The following is a 21,741-nucleotide window of genomic DNA, read 5'->3' on the forward strand; positions in this document are numbered from 1 at the left end:
CTCCAAAAATAAACCTTTTAACTTCTCCTTTTGGAAAGACATTTCTTTTTTGGAATTTCTTTCAATTTTACATAGTTTTATATATTTTATGTATTTTGTATAGTTGGAATTATGTTTTCCAATATGCATTATTTTCTCCTATCAACACTGAATTTCATCTGCCATTTTCTCACCCAGTCACCGAGTTTAGTGAGATCCCTTTGTAACTCTTGGCAGTTAGCTTTGGCTCTGACTATCCTGAGTAATTTAGTATCATCTGCAAACTTCTCCACCTCACTGTTTACCCCCATTTCCAGATTGTGATGGGGTAAACAAACCCCACACTGGGCCCAAAGCAGTTTGAATGCAATACTGGATCCAGACAGCCCTGCTCCTCTGAGTGTGCTGAGAATGTTTCAACAGGAGGAGCAGGATAAATGGAGATCAGTAGCCCAGACAAAGAGGAGTAGACAGGCTGCAGGAGAAGCTAGGCAGAAGGTTGAGCCTAAGAGGTGACCACAGAATGGGTAAAACCCACAAGCAGTGCCTTCAGTTGCCACCACCCTCTTTGAAAACCAGCAAGTCCTGCAGGACCTTGCCTGTTTGGACTTTTTATTCAGTTAAGTCACTGACTGTTTGGACTATAGGGGCCACACCCCAAACTGTGGGGACCAGCTGGTAGGGAGTAGCCCAGGGAAGTGAATTTAGGCTTGATGCAGGAAGAATCTTGGCAGTGTTGCTTCCCACAGCACTCTGGGAAGGACCTAGTGTAGAGGAAGGACCTAGGTCCCCCTCCACACCCATTTAAGGGCCAAGGGCCAGATGAAGATGGAAAGCCGAAGACTCCCAACTTAAGATCAGGAACAGGCACCTCTACCACCCTGACAGAGAGGAAAGCAGTCAGAAGCAAGGTACTCTCACCACTATGCTACCCAGTGCTTTGAACCCCCCATCACACTGATCATTTATGAATATGTCAAACAGCAAAGGTTCCACTACAGATCTTTGGGGCACCCAGCTATTTACCTCTCTTCACTGAGAAAACTGACCATGTATTCCTACCCTATTCCTGTCTTTTAACCAGTAACTGATCCATGAGAGGACCTTCCCTCCTATCCCATGACTGCTTATTTTGCTTAAGAGCCTTTTGTGTGGGACCTTGTCAAGGCTTTCTAAAAGTCCAACTACATTATAGCCATTGAATCCACATGATTGTTGTTGATACCCTCAGAGAAGTCTAATAGATTGGTGAGGCACAAAATCCCTTTATAAAAGTTGTGTGGTCTCTTCCTCAGTATATTGTGTTCATTTATGTGTCTGATAATTCTGTTTGTCACTGTAGGTTCAACCAGTTTGCTTGGTACTGAAGTTAGGTTTACCGACCTGTAATTGCCAGGATCACCTCTGGAGTCTTTTTTAAAAATTGGCATTACATTAATTATCCTCCAATCATTGAGTAAAGAGTCTGATTTAAGCAATAGGTTGCATACCACAATTAGTAGTTCTGCAATTTCATATCTGAGTCCCTTCAGAACCCTTGGGTGAATACTGTCTGGTCCTGGTGATTAATTACTGTTTAATTAATCAATTTGTTCAGAACCTCCTCTATTGATGACAGTTCCTCAGATCTGACATCTAAAAAGAGTGTGCCACTGTGGGAATCTCTCTCACATGCTCTGCAGTCAGGACTGATACAAACAATTCATTTAGGTTCTCTGAAATGACCTTGTCTTTCTTGAGTGAAGTTTTAGCACTGTGATTGACCAGTGGTCCCACTGACTGGCAGGTTTCCTGCGTCTAATACACTTAAAAAAACTATTAGTTTTTATATCTTTTTATAGTTGCTCTTCATATTCTTTTTTGGCCTGTGTGAGGTAACACCCCATATTCTTCATAGAAATATTGTTATGATATGAATATGGCACTGTGAAAGCGTTTAGTCTTCCTGTGGACACTCCAAACAGCCTTTGAGTAATGGTTGCTACAACCCTCCAGAGACTTGTGACTGAGACATCTGGTTCTGGACTCCACTTTGGAATGCCGGTGTTGTTTCCACTGGAAGACAAAGGGTTCCCGCCATACATAAAATCTATATAAGGCAGGGGAGTGACATCATTGTGGTTCTCCTCTGCCTCCCCATCCAAAGAGACACTGAGAAAGACCAGGAAACAAGAACTGAACTGGGAGGAAAAGATCTGAGCCCAGGCTAGGAGGATGTCCTTCCTGTGAGCAAAAATACCTGAAGTTTCAAACTACAGGCCAGTGAAGCTGGCTTTCTAGAATCTCTGTAATCTGCCTGAGACAACATTTAGGGTGAGAAATTACTATTTGTAGCCAATTTCTTTAGTGAATGAAGTTTATTCTGCATCTTTTGTTTTATTTCCTCAGTAATTTGCTTTGTTCTGTTTGTTATCTCTGATAATCACTTAAAATCTACCCTTTCTAGTTAATAAACTTGTTTTTGTTTATTCTGAAACCCAGTTTGTGCCATTCATAATGGGAGATGAGGGACAGGGGGTAAGAGGCTCCACATTGAGGGAGGGGGCAGATTTCACAATATAACTTTGGGTCTGCACTCCAAGAGAGGTGGGCACCTGAGTGCTGGGGCAAGTCCCTTAAGATGAACCTTCCCAGAGCTGATCTCCGATTCTGTGTCTTTCTGCACCTTGATGTGTCCCTGCCTGTCTGTGTGTTAGTGGAGGCGTAAGAGCCTGGCTCAGCAAGAGAAGCAAAAGGGGGCCCAGGCTGGCAGAACAGGTGGGTTCAGTGGTATCCCAGTACATCAGGTGACAAATTTTTTTTTGCAACAAAGTGCACCGCGCAAATATTTACACTCAACCTACGTAGGAGGAATTTTTTCCCTGATCAATCACTGCTCTGTCTGGACATTCACAGGGCTTACCCATATGAATGTGCTTCCCCAGATCCTTTATAAGCTAAATGCTCTGCTAATAAAAGTCCTTGTCAAGTGCTGTTCTGATGTTAATAAATGCTTTGGGGGTTTCATATGGGAAAGAGAGAAGAAACCAAGCCATTGTCTGAAAAAAAGGATCTATTCATATGAATAAAGGAAGCTTCTTCTCCAAACATTCACACCACAGCAACCCCTGCGTCATTAAAGGGAAAGGAGGTTGGGATTCCCAATGGGGTTTTATAATGGAAGGACAAAGGAGTCAGCAGAGTTTTACCTGCTTACACTGGCTCTGAATTTGACCCAGAGGCCCAATTTAACCCCAGTATAACTCAACTAGAGTCACCATATTTATCCCAGGGATGACTGTGTTTTAATATATATCGGTGCAGATCCTCAGACTGAGAATATTAAATACACAAGTGTGGACATTGGGTGCAAGTCTGCAGTCCTGACTCAGGCAAGACTTGCACTGGAGTCACCAGTAGCTTTGCCAGAGTGAGTACTACAGGATCAGGCTTTTTTTTAGCAAGGCAACAAGAACGAGGACATAATATCTGGCTTAGTGAGTGTGGTCATATTCTAAAGGCTGTAACTTAAACAGCCTCCTGCTTCATTGCAGCTAAATTGACTCCACTAGTAGAGGCTATTTTGGGGCCAGATTTGTTAGAAATCTCACTGAGAGAAACATAGAAATTGCCATATTGGGTCATACTTGCTCATACAGATTCCATTAAGAACATGTCTCTGGCTAATGGACAAAAATAATTCAGGCATTTTAACTGATTAAAAATTACTTTGCGTAACAATTCCAGGAATGATAGCCTTTGTCTTATTGCAGAAAGGACTGTCCACACATAAATCCTCATCCCTCTGAGGAAGATAATGCAATTCATTGTTATTAACCCCATTTTACATATGGGGAAACTGACTAGCCTGAGGCCAGAGAGGGAGTCAATCTTAGACACTGCACACAGTCTCCCAGTCCTCTGCTCAGAACACTGGACAACATTGCTCTGCGTCACACTTGTCCAGGACAATAGCCATCAGCTTGAAGAAATCTTAGGTCCAATAAATGATTAAGCTGTGATTAAGGATTGTTATGTACACAGCTCTTTGCTGTTAGTTCAATCTGCAGATTGCAAGATAATGGACGCACTTCACCAAGTTCACCGACAGCTGAGGTAACCACTCAGCCATAGCAAAGGTAACCACTGTATTAATGGCTTAATGATTGACCATTTCCAAAACCTCAGCATTCCACAGTCCCCAAACCTTTATAAATACGGGGTTCTCCATCCTGAAGGGAACTTAACCTCCATCTCCCACAGAATCTTGCCTCTGCAGTGACAGACAGACCCCCGCAGACCTTCAGCCATGAGGATCCTTTATTTGCTCTTTGCTGTTCTCTTCTTCCTCTTCCAGGGTGCTCCAGGTGAGTTGGATCCAAGTCATTATAGGGAGGATAAATAAAATGAGATATTTGTATGAGAGGATGAGGATGCTAAAATGAGGATGTACTGATCCTCAAGCTGCAGTCAGGGCTGGGGCAATAGATTGGACAATTATCCTGATTCTCTTCTACCTTGAACCTTGGGCAGTCACCTACACCCCATCCAAAGTGGGTGTCCAAATCTATTCATATAGTAAGTAACACTACTACAATTCTTTGCTCAGCGGCAGCATATCTTCATTAGGGGTTTGCAGTAGTGTCCTTCCACTGATGTAGTTACAACCATGCAAATTTCCCTGAGCTAAACATGACCCTAGCAAGAGTATTCCAGCTGTCAGGATGATGAATGACCAGTCATAGAGATCATCCTGAGGTAACCTGTAAAAGGCCTTGACCGTCCAACATCAACCAATGGGCTGGATTGGCCATTGCTCTGCACCTTGTGTTATTGATTACACCTGTGCAAAGCAGAGCAAAGCGTAGTGGAGAATCAGGCCTTAGATCATCTTCATCTGCACATTCCCAGGCATAGATGCTGTGGGTCTGATTCTCTTCTCAAACTGGAGTCAATCAAGAGTAATTCTGCTGAAATCATTTAAATTGCACCAGTGTAAAACGGGCATGCAATTATACTGATTTCTGGTAATGCTGAAGGACCAACCAAAACTGAGGCCCCATTTGGCCAGGGGCTGTACAAACACAGAGAAGCAAATAATCTCTGCCCCAAAGAGTTTACAGTGTAAAGGAGGAAGGGGGTGTTATAGGGTCAGAAAGTCAGGTTCAAAGGTGCAGCACCTGACTTTTCAACCAGGTAACCTACATAGCTTTTAGAATCCTTTTGTCTCTCCTGACTGTGGAGACTGCATCTGAATTTGCACATTTCTTCAATAGTCACATGCTGTAACCGGAATTTTACAACAGGTAACAGATTCACTGAAAATAATGCTATAAGAACCTTCAGGGCCCATGGAGCTAAGATGTTTTGTCTGTCAGCTCAAGCTATAGAAGACCACACTTAGGCTGGAAATCTTGGGGTCAGCCTGTGATAATGATACATCTAATTCTGTATTTTTGGGGGGAGGAGGGGGGTTATTTAAAGATTTCCTAAAAGATGTGTCCTGGCTCAACTAGAAGTTATGGGCTTGATGCAGGAATCTATGGGTGAAATTGTCTGGCCTGTGTTTTACAGGAAGTCAGACTAAATCAAGGTTTCTTAATGACCAGTCTATGGCCCGCACCAGTCAATAAGATCTCCCTGAACCAGTTCAGGAAGCTAGCAAGCCACTCCCTGGTACCAAAAAGGCTGAGAAACACTGGCCTAGATGATCACAGTGGTCCCTTCTGGTTCACAATTTATGGATCTATATATAATGGTTTCTGCTCATGGTTTCCCTCTATTTATGAATAAAAGTTCAGACTCTAACCGACACTCTCTCTTTGCTCAGGGAACGCTGATTTCCTGGATAATTTGAACTGCAGAAATAACTTTGGCTTCTGCCACTCGGGCGACTGCCCCATGTCCACCATGCTCATTGGAACCTGCATCAACGGAAAGATCAACTGCTGCAAACGGACAACAGCCCCCTGATCTGCAGAAATCCATAAGGCCTGAGTGAGCAGCAGCCTCAAGAGGAAATGTTTCCCTTCAATAAAAACAAGCTGTTGTGAAATCCAACTGCAGTTTGTGAGAATTCATTTTACATGTGCGGGGTGGGAGGCTGCGAGTGGGTGAAGAAGAGTTGGAGGATGAATGTGCTTGTGAAGGTGGAAATATCAGCTACCAAGAGTGTCACAGCCGTGGGGTCACAATAACCGTTCCAAAAACAGGGACTTAGCTGGGTAATTAAAAAACACCCCACCAATACAATGACTCCAGCTTACAAAGAAACTGCAGCACCAGGGAAATTGGAATGTGTTTGCCTTGAAATCCAACAAGATGAGTGAGATAATATCTTTTATTGAACTAACTTCTGTTGGTGAGAGAGACAAATTTTCGAGCTTGTCTCTCTCACCAACAGGAGTTGGTCCAATAAAGATATTACCTCGCTCACCTTGTCTCTCTCATATCTTGGGATTGACACAGCTACAACTATGCAGCAATTGAAACCCAACAGTCCATTAGTAGACCTCCCACAGAGGTGCCAATCTGCCCTAGAGCTGGCTACAGATGGCACCACATTGCAGTTGAACTACTGGGGAGGGGAATCCCATTACACGTTGTATAAAGAACTGTACAACATAGAAAGAAGCTGTAAAAAAGCTCCCACCAAACCAAACCACTGGGACCCGGATCCCTGGAAGATGTCCAGAAAGTAGTGCTTCTCTCTTTAATGAGGCTAGTCTCTCAAGTAGTCCCTATAAGCAGATGTGATTGTGTGGCAGAAACCTTGACAGAGCCATTCAGCAGCCTGTGCAGCTTTCCTGTCCTCATCATACCAAATACAGGGCCCCTGCTTGTCTCTTTCACCAACAAAAGTTGGTCCAATAAAAAATATTACCTCCTCCTCCTTTCTTCTCCAGTTTCTTCTTCTCAGGGATTTTTATTCCCTTCCCCCAGAGTTCAAGCTGATGTGATGAGTCATGTGACATGCATCTAAGGAAGTGAGTATTCACCCACGAAAGCTCATGCTCCAAAAAGTCTGTTAGTCTATAAGGTGCCACAGGATTCTTTGCTGCTTTTACAGATCCAGACTAACACGGCTACCCCTCTGATACTCATTTCCTTTTAGTGAGCATGAGGGGAACAATTAACAAAGTCTTTGATCTTTATGGGGGGCTCATTTGGTTTCATTGGGCCTTCCTGTGTGCAGAACCTACCCCCTTCTGCAGGAGGCCAGCCTTTACATTAATGAATGCTTCGTTCCTGCTTGGGAGGCTACACACCTACAGAAGTTTACAACGTAAACCCTTAATATAACATGGGACACAGAGGTTAAGTAAGCATCCTACAAGCATTTCATAAAGTCTAAGCACTGACCACATTTTTATGAATCTAGTATCTATTTTAGCAATGCTAACAAACAGGTGAGCCAGACCGGTTTTCAGCTATGAATTTGTCAGTGTTCAATGGGGGCCTAGGAGACTTCGCATCAGCTGGCATCTGATCTGCCAGTGTCACAGTCCCAATGGCCCAGCCAGCTGCCACAGCCCCCTAGCTGAGTGGTACAGCCCAACACCTCCCCCAGTGGACAGCGTATCTGCCCCAGGGAGTGAAGCAGTATGGGGGAGGTCGGGAGGATGCCACATGGGGAACAGGGCTGCTGAGCACTGATCAGAGGATGGAGACCTGGGTGAGAGGCAGCGGCGCAACAGTCGGGGCCGGAGAAGTGTTGGAACGATAGTGGTGGAGCAAGTCTCCAGCTCTGCTGCATGGTTGTGTGCACTGGTTGAGGGAGGGAGGGGCCCCTTCCCAAAGCACTCAGAGAAGGCATCAAGTGGTAGACCCAGAGGGGGATGTAGCTGGTCGAGAAGGCATCAAGTGTCAGACACAGAAGAAATGTGGCTGGTCGAGAGGTCATCTAGTGCTAGACCGAGTAGAGGACATTGCTGATCATGAGGGAATCCAGTGTCAGACCCAGAGGGGGACGTGACCTGACAGGCAGGCCATAACCACAGGTCTTAGCCCACCTTGGGGGAGTGCCACACCAGCAGTGTCACAGCAGCACATCCAGATCCAGAAACAAGAAACTGGACTTGTAGATTAGATCTTACTATAAAGTTTATTGCAATTTACTGACTGCTGCATTGAACCTTATGTAGGCCATTCCCTCACAATGTTTACACTGCAAAGTGTTCTTTAATCCACAAGAAATGGTTCCAGTGTAAATCAATTGTATATAGATTTAAGTGAATTGCAATGAGTATGGGTTAAGAGGGTTACAATTAAGTTAGGCATATCCAGGACTAAGGGCATCCTTGTTGCTGCCCAGAGTTGCCCCTAGAGAAATGAGGGTAAAAACACCCAGGAACCTCTGGACTCAGTCCTCCCTGTGTGATGTGAGTCCTGTTCACACAGACTGGGAGGGAAGTAAAGACAGGCAGATACTGAGGTGAAGTGAATTGGGGTGTGTGTGAAGGAGGACTCCACTTGGGTCAGCTGCGGTATTGTGTACATACAGAACTTCTCCTACTATGGTAGGACAAATCGCCTACTTACACGAGGTGCCCTGCAGTGGGGCAGAGCAGGAAGCATTATCACAACCTGCTCTGCCTAGGGAGCATGGGAATCTGGATTCTGGACTGCTGCAGTCTTAGAGTGACTAAATAAAGATCCTGCTGCGCCTTTACATTCCATGCATCAAAGGAGCTGAGCTAATGTACTCCAGCTGAAGTTCTGGATCATGTTCTGTGGAAGAATCCCAGGTGATGTAATAGTGGCTACTTTGGCCTGGCTGTCAAAACATGGTGCCTGTCTAGCTAAAGTTCTTAGGGTATGTCTACTGCAAAGAAAAACTCATCTTGCCAAGTCTCAGACTTGGATCCATTGACTCTGACTTGTGGGACTCAGGCTGTGGTGCTAAAAAGAGCTGTGTAGACATTCTGGCTCAGGCTGGAGCCCAGGCTCTGAAACCCAGCAAGGGGGAACGGTCTTGGACCCAGGCTCCAGCTTGACTGGGAATATATACTGCTATTTTCTAGCCCCACAACCTGAGCCCCGTGAGCCCAAATCAGCTCGGTGCTGTGTGTTTTTCTTTGCGGTTTACACATACCCTTAGGCATTAGAGAAATACAAATAATAATAATAAGCTATTTGAATCAGCAGGGTCCAAAACAGAGAGCTGTGTTTTTTAGAGGATAGAGTTAGCACCTTCCCTTCCCCAATTCACTCTTTTCCCATTTCTCCTGAGGAATCTTTCCCTCAACCTAATCCTATGTGGAAAAAACCTGCTGATTATTTGGGAGGATGAAGCTTTAGCCATAAACACTTAAAAAACCTCTCTCCCATGGATCAGTAACTGGTTAAAAGACAGGAAACAAAGAGTAGAAAGAAATGGTAAGTTTTCACAGTGGAGAGAGGTAAATAGAGGGGTCTCCACAAGAATCTGTACTGGGACCTGTGCTGTTCGATATATTCAAAATGATCTGGAAAAAGGGTGAGGTGGCAAAGTTTGCAAATGATACAAATTACACAAGATAGTTAAGTTCAAAGCTGACTGTGAAGAGTTATAAAAGAATCTCACTAAACTGGGTGACAGGACAAGAAAACGGTAGATGAAATTCAAAGTTGATAAATGCAAAGCGATCTTGGAGTCATCATGGATAGTTCTCAGAAAACATTTGCTCAGTGTGCAGCGGCAGTCAAAAAAGGTAACAGAATGTTAGGAACTATTAGTGAAGAGATAGATAATAAGATAGAAAATATAATACCACTATATAAATCCATAGTACACCTTCACCTTGAATATTGCATGCATCTCTGGTTGCCCCATCTCAAAAACAATATATTAGAATTGGAAGAAGTACAGAGTACAAAAAAAAATGATTACGGGTATGAAATAGCTTTCATATGAGGAGAGATCAAAAAGACTGGGACTTTTCCGCTTAGAAAAGAGAAGACTGAGGGGACTGTGCTAGAGGTCTATACAATTATGAATGGGGTGGAGAAAGTGTATCAAGAAGTGTTATTTATTCCTTCACATAACAGAAGAACATTCACTTCATCCAATGGAATGAATAGGCAGCAGATCTGAAACAAACATAAGGAGGTATTTCTTCACACAACACACACTTGTGTTTCCAGGGGATGTTGTGAAGGCGAAAAGTACAACTAGGTTAAAAAAAAACTGAGCTAGATGGACCACCGGTCTTACCTGGTATGGCCTTTCTTATCTTTTAACCTGGAAAAGTGGCTTCTTGTGGAGAATAGAAATTAAAACACCAAATTAATTTGTAACCCATTGGTGTGTGTATGTTACAGGTCCTCCTCTATGCCTGATCCACAGAGGATACAAGTCTTTTAATGCCTCAGCTAAGAACCCTTAGCTCAAACTGTATGTTAGCTTTGGTGATCCCCTGCATGTCAGCCGAAATGGTAGCTGTCACATATTGCTGGAAGGACACAAGGCAGTTGGGGACCTGTCCTGGAACAGAGCCTCAGATTGCAAAGAGTAACTCTGAAAAGTGATAGATCTTAGACACACTTGAGGGAATGAATGTATCAATCAGGAATCAGGAATCTAGGGACATGGGTTTCTGTATCCGGATTTGGAGCCCAACAAAGAGTAAGGCAAAGTTCAATTTAACAGTTCATTAGTCATTGATGTGCAATAGATTTTTATACTGGCAGCATGCAATCTCAGAATAGAAGTTGTCAGGGAGAAACTGATTTTTTTGGTAGCTGGATCTTTTCGTCTGTGAGGAGTCATCAGGGACAGTATGGGATTGGGATAAACACACTAGGTAGGTGTTTATACTAAAATAATCAACAGTAAAATAGCAATCTTGGCAAATAATTTGTCATCTGTGGGTTCCTGAGCCACCACCTCATTCATGCAACTGAACCCTCTTAGAGCTATGGGTTCAGCCTGGTTAAAACTGACTCAGAAAGACCAAGACTCCATCAGTCATAACTCTGAGGCCTTAGAAATATATGGTTTGAAAGGAAAGCTTAGATTCTGGATAGTGATTCCGAAGCAAGGTGTGGATTCTGTGACACATTCAGCAGCTGCAGGACTGCAGAATACAGGGTACACAAGGCCACATAGGGACATAGGCCTCGAGCCACACAATGGAAATGGGGACCTCAACATCTTTGTGAGCAAAGAGATAATGAGTTGTGAAATGGTTGCTATGGTACAGATGCTGTCACTAGGGCCATCAGAACTAGGAGTCTAAATACCTTGGAGGATTTGGGCCATAGGCCAAAGTTTTCAGGCTGAGGAGCCTAAAGTTAGGTATTTAAGGGCTTGTCTACACTATTGGTGCTACAGCAGAACAGCTACTAATGGTGCTACAGGCATGCTGCTGTAATGTAGACAGTTTCTACAGTGATGGAAGAGTTTTTCTGTCTCCACAGGTAATGAACACCCTGAGTGATGGTACCTCAGTCAATGGATGCATTCTTCCCTTGACCTGGCTGCATTACAAAGGAGGTTTGGTGGGCATAGCTACGGTGCCCAAAGGTGTGCATTTTTCCACACCCCTGAGCAACGTAGCCACGGTAATCTAAATTTTACTTGTAGATCAGGCCTAAATCCACATTTAGAAAACTAAGCAAGTGATTGGATTTGCAGAGGTGCTGAGAACTCACAAATTTAATCCCGTTCAAGGAATTTCCTCCTTATTTGAATTAGAGATCGGAATCTGCTCCTTAAAGAGAGATCTGCAAGTCACCAGCATTTCTGAGTCTGAATTGCAAGTGGGCATCTTTCTGTGCACAGCCCCATTACATGTCCCCCCTCAGGACATTGCTCTGTAAATGGTTTTACTTTTCATACAGTTTGTACTGGTTTGGCCCACTTTTAAACAACCAGTTTTCTATGGTCTTTGGTTTCTTTAAAGAACCAGAGTCATGGAATTTTCCTATAGCTCTAAAAGCAACTTTTCAAAGTACAATTGCTTATACAAATTGAAATGCTGCTCCCACTCCACAGTTCATATCAGAATGTGCAAATCTCAAAGTTTTTCTCTTCCTCTGCAAGAAACAAGAGCCTTTCGGGCCAGACCCTCAACTGCTACACCAATTTACACAAGTGGAGGATCTGAATCATTGACTTCAATGAGAGATACTCATGGTCTGACATGGGTTGAAGAGAGAACACAGACCCAGACATCCACTGGGTCTTGTTTAACTTCTATCGACAAGAGCAGAGGACAGCTTCTAGCCTCCCAATGGGTCAATATCTGTTTCATTTGTGGCTCTGATTAGCTTCTCCCATATAGAAGCTTCTTAAAGGGACACTGTACATTTAAAAAAAAAAACATCACCTTTCTGTCCAAAAACGTTTCCCCTGCTGAGCTGCTACATCTAAGGTTGTTATAATGGGAAGCGATTGGAGAGAAAAAACACAAGCTGTTTAATTAAGGCCAGAGGTTTCTTCCTGGTTTCTTCATATTCATATCCAGGCCAGGTATCTTCTGTGAATCTGAGTCTGTCTGTCACCAATAATGGCTAGGGACATCCTAGAGACCATTCCTCAGCCTTTTGAAAAAGGAAGGGCCTGGCATGACAAAACAGCAAGTCCTCTAATAAAGCCACAAAAAGTGGGAGGGTGGTTGCAAGAGTGTGGGACATTCCAGTGAACAAAAGCCTATAAACTGGGGCAAAGAGTGAAGATTAGGAAGGACCTGGAGACTAGGCAAGGTGGGCAGAAGAAATTAAAGTTTATCATACTGTGATCTCCTCCGTAAGCATTCAGGTAACTCACCTTGCTGCTACTTTCCCAGCTGCTCAAGCTTCCCGTATTGCAAATGGAATCAACTAAAAATTAAACACATAAACAGTTTAATCGTATTAATAATTACCAGAGCAAAAATGCCATTAACATGTACTTATACATAAGTGAAGTCATATAAACAGCAGACTGCTGAATGTGAATATTAGAGTTAGAAAATATAATGGTCCCTTCCAACATTTGAAAATTAACTAACGGGGCAGTCTAAAGATATGATGGATTTGGACTAGACAATTTAAATAAAACCAATATCCAAAGGTCTACAAATTCATAATGAAGGTTTTAAAAGCCACTCACCTATATCAAATGCCCTTCAATAAACATACACAATACACATCAGTATACACAATGCTCATCAACAAACATACAACTCTAGAGATCATGACCCAAAGTAAAGACCAAGAAGAGAATGCCCATCTCTTCCTATCCTACCACACACTAAGCTACCATTCCTGCACCTATATCTGTAACTTAAATACCACATATTCATCTCTGTAATGTACCCAACATCTATGGCCCAGCAATTGGACTCAAGCTCACTCACAAGCATTGGGAACCACTAATATTTCACCTCTGGTCTTTGTATCTCACCTCTAGAACTTCACCCAGCTACTAACTTCCCCAATACCTATGTGGGTGAAACCAGACAATCATTATGCTCTCAAATGAACTCATAGAGGACAACGATAAAAGACAAAAATGCTGTATCACCTATCACTGAGCACTCTATATCTGATCTATCAGTCCTCATCCTCAAAAGAAATCTACACAACATTTTCAAAAGTGGAGCCTGGGAGCTTATATTCATAGCTTTGCTAGACACTAAAAATCATGCTTTTAACGCAGACACTGGATTTATGGTTTATTACAACAACCTGTAACCCACTAATTCCCCTTTTTGTCTTATGTTACAGGGGATTAATTGGCCTTTTCACCATGAATGGTCTCTTACAATATGTGCTAACTGTTTATGCTAAACTAGCTGGTCAATCTTGCATTTAGCTGATGTTCTTAATATCTTTCCCAGACCTGAAGAAGATCTCTGTGCAGCACAAAAGATTGTCTCTCTCACCAAGAGAAGCTGGTAAAATAAAAGATACTATCTCACCCACCTTGAACCTCTAGTCCTTGGTATATAGTCTGGAAACAATGCTGTTTTACATTCACCATAAAAAAGTGTGTTCCAATTCATGTCATCTCTATTCATGACTTCCCCAGTTCCCAATTCCCAGGAAGTGCTCAACCCCCGCTCTGCCCCAGGCCCCGCTCCCACTCCACTCCTTCCCCCAAACCACCATCCCTGCTTTTTCCCACTCCACCCCATCCCTCGACCCTGACTCTTTCCGCCCCCTACTTCTCCCTTTCCCCCCAGCACCTCCTGCATGCTGCTGAACAGCTGTTTGCGGCAGGTGGGAGGCGCTGGTAGAGAGGTGGAGGAGCTGATCAGCAGGTCTACCAGGGGGTGCTGAGCACCCGCAATTTTTTTTTACATGGGTGCTCTGGGGGTGGAGCTCCCACGGAGTCGGTGCCTATGATCTCTATAATTAAATACATCCTGTTTGGAACTTTTGAGACATCTAGATAGACTTATGCGCAGTGCTGGGCAGGAGCCAGTGGTTGTGGTACTTGCTGTAGCAGTGATGTAGGGAAAGGTAGGGCAGATGTCCTGGAGGCCAAATTTAAGCTGCTAGGTAAGAGATTAAACTCCAGAACCTCCTTCATAGCATTCTCTGAAATACTTCTAGTTCCAAGGACAGGACCACTTAGACAGGCAGAGCTTCAGGCTTTCAATGTGTGGATGAGACAACGGTGTTGAGATAAGGGATTTATTATGAACTGGGAAACCTTTTGGGAAAGGAGGATCCTGTATAGAAAGGATGGGCTCCACCTAAACCAAAATGGAACCAGACTGATGACAAGTAAAGTTAAACAGGATCTAAAGGAGTTTTTAAACCAAGGGCTCAGGGAAAGCATCCAGTTCAGAAAATCACATCCCTTACGGGAGGATTTATTAAAGGGGATTCTCTATATCCTAGTAAAGAAGAGAGGATAGAAGTTGATCCTTTCTGAGGAACTGAGGAGAAACACTCAAATGAAAAAAAGCCCCATTCAATTACATCACATGAAGGCAGATAACTAAATATTGACAAATTTTATAAGTGCTTGTGTCATGGTATAATTCCCCACTCTGAACCTTAGCGTCCAAAAGATGAGGTACCAGCATGAATTCCAATCAGCTTAATTACCAGCTTAGTACTTGTAGCGCTGCCACCAACCAGGAATTCCAGTGCCTGGTACACTCTGGTCCCCCCAAGACCTTGCCCGGGAAACCCCAAGACCCAGACCCTCTGGATCTTACCACAAGGAAAGTAAACCCTTTCCCCCACCGTTGCCTCTCCCAGGCTTCCCCTCCCTGGGTTACCCTGGGAGATCACTGTGATTTAAACTCCTTGAATCTTAAAGAGAGAGGAAAATGAACCTTCCCCCCTCCTTCTCTCTCCGTCTCCCAGTCTCTCCCTGAGAGAGACAGTAAGCCTAAAACAGACAGAAATTAGCCTCTCTCTCCCCCTTCCCTCCTTTCTCCCCACCAATTCCCTGGTGAATCTAGACCCCGTCCACTGGGGAATCACACCAGAATAAAAAAAAATCAGGTTCTTAAACAAGAAACTTTTAATTAAAGAGAGTAAAACAGTAAAAATTATCTTTGTAAATGTAAAATGGAATAGGTACAGGGTCTTTCAGCTATAGACACTGGGAATACCCTCCCAGCCTAAGTATACAAGTACAAATTAAAATCCTTTCAGCAAAATACAAATTTGAACTCCTTCCAGCCAAATACACCTTTGCAAATAAAGAAAACAAACATAAGCCTAATTTATTTACCTAGTACTGACTCTTCTGAACTTATAAGAGCCTTCATCGAAGAGATTGGAGAGAAACCTGGTTATACCAGGGATGTATTTGGCCCCATGGATCTTCCCAGTAATACTGGCCAAGAACCTCTGCTGTTCCAGCCCGCTGGTTAGCAGGACACAGGGATGATGGTTGTCTGGGGATGTGTTCTTAGCATCTCTTCACCGTCCTATAAAATAAGCTGTCAGTGAATGGTACCAAGAAACAACTGGATTTTGCTTTTTTTTTTTTTTAAATCTCCTCCACAGGGAGATTGTGTTCTTTGGTTTATTGTTGATGAAGAAGGGCCACACCCTGCAGTCCTTACTCAGGTATACTGCCCATTTACACTGAAGAGATTTAAGAAGGGCCCGAGCAAGAGTTGCAGGATTTGGCCTGGAATCTGGGATAGTCGCACCTGCCTCTAAAAATTCAGGTGTGAACTCCTGGCTCCATGTGGTGTCCAGCCATGGATGGGCAGAAATCCCTACCACTAAAAGCAAAGCCTGAGTTTTGGAGGGAGGGTACTGCTCTATGTGTAAGTAGGGATTGACGCTGCCCTTAATTCCAAATCATTCATACCCTGGGGGGGCTTGCTGGGCAATGGGAAGTGAAGGGTTATTTGGAGAAGGAGCAAGTTGCTGGGGGAATCTGGGCAGTGGAAGGGAGCTATAGAGGGGAATGCTAATGACTTGTTTTAAGTACTCAGAATTTGAGCCCTTTTTTTTTTTTTGGTAGTCTCATAGGTTCAAATAGGTGGAAATTCGCACATGTGCAAAATGCTGGTCTCTGTACCCAGATCAACTGCACACTGAAGCAGTGCCCCATCAGATGGAGCAGCCTGGACAAAGAAGGTGAGAACAGCCAAAAGACAATAAAGACTCTTCTGTGCTGCAGGTCTGCTGAGCCTAGCATCATTGCAGAGAGTAGGCACTGTTATATCCTTGGGGGCAGCCAGTTTAGGAAGAAATCACTTGAGGCAGAGAGCAGACAGCTCACAAAACTACCATTTATTTACAGACACAGAACTCACCTAACCAGCCGAAGCTGGCTGGGCTATCCCCTAATAATCTAACTCAGTTGCCATAGCAACAAAAACCATGACAACCAAATACACAACATATTCCTCCCTCCCAATAAGAACACCTCCCCTAAGTAAAACACACACTAGACTAGAGAAGGAGGGTAGACTGCCTCCATTCCCGGCTAAACCCTGGGGATTATTTTGCCCCATAACAGTGGGTTCGCCCTAACTAAAGATCCAGCCGATGAGGACACCTTCTGTCTCTAGGTGGATTACGGTGAACTTCTGGTGTTGTTGCACTCAAATGTACCATGAGCTCAGGGTCCGCAGCACAAACGGGTGAGGAGGTGGTATCAGTTCGTGCTGGGCAAAGGGGTGTCTCGGCCGCCGTCAGTAATGGAGGAGAACAGTCAGGAACAGGTGATTTGTGATTTAGTGTCTCACCAGAAGAGGCGAAGACCACACAACAGCAGATGTGTCCTGAGGACTGGCATGACCTGGCAACAGCTGATCTACATGTCACCACCAGGTAAGATTCTCTGCAGTTCGGACTGTGTAGGAAACAGGTCCTGTTTGAGTGATGATCATGGCAGGGACCCATTTAGCTCCGGAAGTATAATTCCGAGCCAAAACTGGATGTCCCGAGCTAAAGGTTCGGTCTTTGCCTTGACTTCTACTTCCTTCTGTTACTGGAGCAGCACCGGAATCCCATCCTCGTCGCCACTTGTTATATCCTTGAGGGCAGCCGGTTTAGGAAGAAATCACTTGAGGCAGAGAGCAGACAGCTAACAAAACTACCATTTATTTACAGACACAGAGCTCACCTAACCGACTGAAGCTGGCTGGGCTATCCCCTAATAATCTAACTCAGTTGCCATAGGAACAAAAACCATGACAACCAAATACACAACAGGCACCAACACAGATTTTTTTGCTACTGAAATGATTGCTCTCTATATTTACAGAGCTCTGGGATGGTCGGGCAATGCTGAGGTTTGGTATATTTCTTGGTAAAGAAGCATTTCTAGACCTTTGGGAAGCAGGTGGGTTATGCTCACCTCCGTTGTTGTCAGCATCCTGGCTACAAGGCTGTATGTTGCAATCCACAGGGCGAATTACCAGTGAGTGGTTCTATAGATTACAGAACCTGAACTGGGGCCACGGCACTGGGCCTGTTTGTGTCAGATACAGCCTGATGCTGTGTATCCATAGAGGACATGAGGATTGTAAGAAAAGAGAGGCAGCAGCTGAACTGGGGTCAGAGATTCTTTGGCTGTGTTTTCCCTGCCAAACAGTCTGTGTTTCGACACCGAGATCAGTAACTCAGAATAGCTCGCTCACGGTGAAATCCTAGTGGTGACAAGACACAGGTAGCTTTTACCTCACTGTAGCCAATCAAGACAATGCTGTATCCACCCTCCTGGGGTTTACCTCAACTAGCTACAATGAGGTAAAAATGGCAGAGCCTTGTATCCACTAGGCCTTGCAGCACAACAGCTAACACATGTTAACTATCTTCCTGGGAAAACACGCCTCCTTTGGCACTGGAGACAGATCCTTTGCATTATGTGCTAATCAGCTGACCTTGCTACCTCATAGATAATAGAGATGGGAAAGACCTACCAGGCCATTTGCCCCACTCTGACGGAACAGGATGGTCTCTATTGGACAGTTGCTCATGTTCCAGCCATTATTCTTTCCTCCTTTATAGCTTGTTGGGCAGGAGGAGTATAAGAACGTACAAGATATCTGAGGCAACCATAGTGTAAGGCTGCTCTTCGCCTCCCTCCCAAGCTTCCTTGTCCAGTTCCTCCTCTCTCTGCCCCTCCTTCCCCTCAACGTTGCTGCTTTGCTCTGGCCAAGGCTGTCGGGCTGGCGAACTCAGGTAGGTCTTGTCTACACTGCAAGGTGGTGCTGTGTTTTAATCATGGCTGCGGGGCAGCTGTGTTATTACCAGCTCCCCCGACTTACCAGCTTCCCGAAACACTGGTTCAAATAAGAGGGAAGCCACTGAGTGGTTGATTTCTGGGGAGGGCTGGAGACTAGGTGCTGGTGGACTTTATGCTCTAACTGACTTTCGGTTGCTGAGAAATTGAAGTTAACTAAACTCTCAAGACCCTTGAATGGAGCCCCTTTGGATCCAAGCCCTGTTACCATGGCAACCGAGATCTCACACATGGCTTGCCCAACAGCCTATGCAGAACCCTGTGAGTCACATGTAGGGCCTACGGCTCATTGCACAGCATCCTTGAGAAACTCTGACTGCTGTATGGTTAATAACAGGGGCCATGCCCTAGTTTAAGACCACAGGCTGGGATTCCTTGGATTTAATGAACTGCATCCCAAAGAACATCAACAGGAAGATCAACTGACCTTTAGAAAAGCAGGATTTGCCTGGAGCAGTCACTGTTGCATTTTATGAGTGTCCTATGTAAAAAATGTCAAACCCACGCATTTGCGTGAAGTTGTCAAAGCAGGTCTCACCCGTCCAAAGGGCCATGGAGGCAGATCTGGTGGGCGCAGTTTCTCTGATTGTGTGCATTCCTGCACAGCTACAAGGAGCCTCTCCCACACTGCACAGCTGTGCACATTGGGAGCCCCTGACCACCCTTGAGCACTTAGGGAATGTCTGCACTGCACTGAGACCCCTGTGGTTGGCCCGTGCCAGCTGACTTAGTCTCATGGGGCTCAGGCTAAGAGGCTGTTAATTGTGGTATAAGATGTTCTGGCTTGGGCTAGAGCCGTGAGGTGGGAAAGTCCCACAGTTCAGGCAGCTGGTGTAGACACACTCTCAGATACTGCAATGCTGTGGTACTAGACTGGCTGCCCCAGGCCAGTGCTCTGTTCATTCTGCTTTGGAATGAAAAGAAATCCTTTCAACTTGGGAAGGTTTGGGGGAATCTAGAGCTCCCTTTCCATGCACACCCTAATCTTTGTCTAAATGGTTTGGTTTGGACAAAGTTTCAGTTAATCAAAAATGCTCCAACCCTCTCTACTGACAAGTTCGAATCTGTGCCAGGTGTATCCTATTAGCCAATCAGGGCAGTTGATTATTCTACTCCCACTTAGTATCAGTCACTTCAGAAGGGTGAAGTAGAAAAGAAATTTGCCCTCTGCTGCAAAAGCAATGCAAGAATCATCTTTATTAAAGGAACATGATTTCAAATCACTTGTTCAGAAAAGCAGAATTAACATGGCTTTTCCCCTCTCTGGCTGCTGAGAATCCCCTGTGTGGATTTCTTCAGATTCCAGTAGGTTCTTTATATCACTTTCTTACAGCAGGGCCTACCAAAACCACAGGATGTGATCTTCGTTTCCTTCCAGGGACAGAACCCAAGTCGGCACTGACCCCTTCGGGCAAGACAGGAGCTACTTATTTCTGCAAAGAGGACAGATGGATCAGGCAACTTGCCATTCACAAACAACAGAGGAACAGGGAAATTGCCAGTTAACTTAATGATGGGCACTCATACAACAGCTGTAGCCTAGGGCAACTGTCAGAGAGCTGGCCATCTATACAGCAAAATTATCTTTTTATTACTCAGAAAGAACAGGAGTACTTGTGGCACTTTAGAGACTAACAAATTTATATGCTCAAATAAATGTGTTATCTTAGAGACTACCACAAGTACTCCTGTTCTTTTTGAGGATATAAACTAACACAGCTGCTACTCTGAAACCTCTTTATTACTATTGGTTATTTTGTTATTAGAGCAGAGGGATAGCTCAGTGGTTTGAGCACTGGCTTGTTAAACCCAGGGTTGTGAGCTCAGCCCTTAAGAGGGCCACTCAGGGATCAGGGGCAAAAATGAGTACTTGATTCTGCTAGTGAAGGCAAGGGGATGGACTCAATGACTTTTCAGGGTTCCTTCCAGTTCTATGAAATAGGTATATCTCCATATGTTATTTACAATGGCATCAAGCAGTCTCTACTGAGATGGGGGCCCCACTGTATGAGCACATAGCCAGAGACAGTCCCTGAATGTTTGTTCCAGTCCCTCAGACATTCTGGGACTCAGTTCTCTACCTGTTCTAGAGGGATAATAGCACTTCCCTACCTCCCGTGGCTGGTGGGAAGAGAAATGTGTTAATGCCTGTGAGCTATGATAATGGGGGGCATTAAAGTACCTAATCTAGATTGAGTTAGGAACAGAGCTCAGGAGCCCCAAGTCTCAATCCAGAGTCCTACTGATCTATGCTGTTACTTGCCCTGCCTCCCCAGAGTCTTCTCTGGAAGTTAGGGAAATATAGACCTGCACTATCTCTGAGTATTAGCACCTACTGTAGATAGACTGCAAGAGTTATTTACGCTATAAGCCTTTCAGGGCAAAGGCAGTTTTTGTGAGGTTCAGGTCTTCTGAGACCTTTGCTCAGGTTCAATAGGTCTCCCATGGGAACCTGTCCCAGTCTCAGACAAACCTGGCTTGATTTGTGAGTTGGTATTATACAAAATCCCCAAGCTCACATGGTTCTAGCCCAAAATCTCCAAGCTCACACAGTTCCAGCCCAAAGCCAGCTGGAGCCCTGAGGTTTGGGCCAAGCTTCACTTTGAAGCTTCACTCTAGAGCTTCAAACTCCCATGCTGACTGGAGGGTGCTTGAAAAATAATCAATAGTAACAAGAGTGGGCATCTTAAATATATCTCAACAGTAATCTAGCCTGGAGACTTGCAATCAGCTGATATTGGTGTGTTTCCCTCACATTGATAGAGACATCTCATTTACAAGTCTATGCAAATTGGTGTCTTACCCCGGACTACCCTGGCTCCTTCTATCTGATCCAGTAAGGCAGGTTCCTGGGGTTCATCCTGCTCCTTGGACTGAGCCTGGTCCTGGAAAACCAAGAAGAGAAGAGCAAAGAGAAGGTAAAGAGCCTGCATGGCTGATGCTTGGCTGGGATCTTAGTGTCTCCACAGAGAAGAAACTCAGAGACAGGTTGAGACGATGCTGCTTTAAAAGGCAAAAAGAGGCTAGAATCCCAGTTTTTATGAGGGTTTATAAAACAAAGGGCAGGATATTGTATGTGTGCATGTGTAAATAAAATTCCTCCAAATTCCATTTGATGTTACTCTGATTAGGGCTCTGCCCCC

At 44.4% G+C, this 21,741-nt stretch overlaps 1 protein-coding gene across 1 annotated transcript; it reads right to left on the bottom strand.

Annotated features, from left to right (window-relative positions):
- Positions 1-19,912: 19,912 nt before the first annotated feature.
- Positions 19,913-21,531, bottom strand: LOC127050131 (defensin-B5-like). The gene is made up of 2 exons (XM_050951659.1): positions 21,402-21,531; positions 19,913-20,031 (listed from the first exon to the last, which is right to left on the bottom strand). The coding sequence occupies exons 1-2, from the start codon at positions 21,529-21,531 to the stop codon at positions 19,913-19,915; spliced, it is 249 nt and encodes an 82-aa protein (XP_050807616.1).
- Between the last annotated feature and the right edge of the window lie 210 nt (positions 21,532-21,741).

This window comes from Gopherus flavomarginatus, chromosome 4 (genome assembly GCF_025201925.1).
Source record: "Gopherus flavomarginatus isolate rGopFla2 chromosome 4, rGopFla2.mat.asm, whole genome shotgun sequence".
NCBI classification, from domain to species: domain Eukaryota; kingdom Metazoa; phylum Chordata; order Testudines; family Testudinidae; genus Gopherus; species Gopherus flavomarginatus.

Bases quoted from the DNA above. Each gene is read 5' to 3' on its own strand.
- LOC127050131 (XM_050951659.1), bottom strand. From the start codon at position 21,531: ATGCAGGCTCTTTACCTTCTCTTTGCTCTTCTCTTCTTGGTTTTCCAG. The intron at 20,032-21,401 runs GTAAGACACCAA...TCCTCTTTGCAG, and splicing joins AGGAGCCAGGGTAGTCCGGG to AAATAAGTAGCTCCTGTCTT.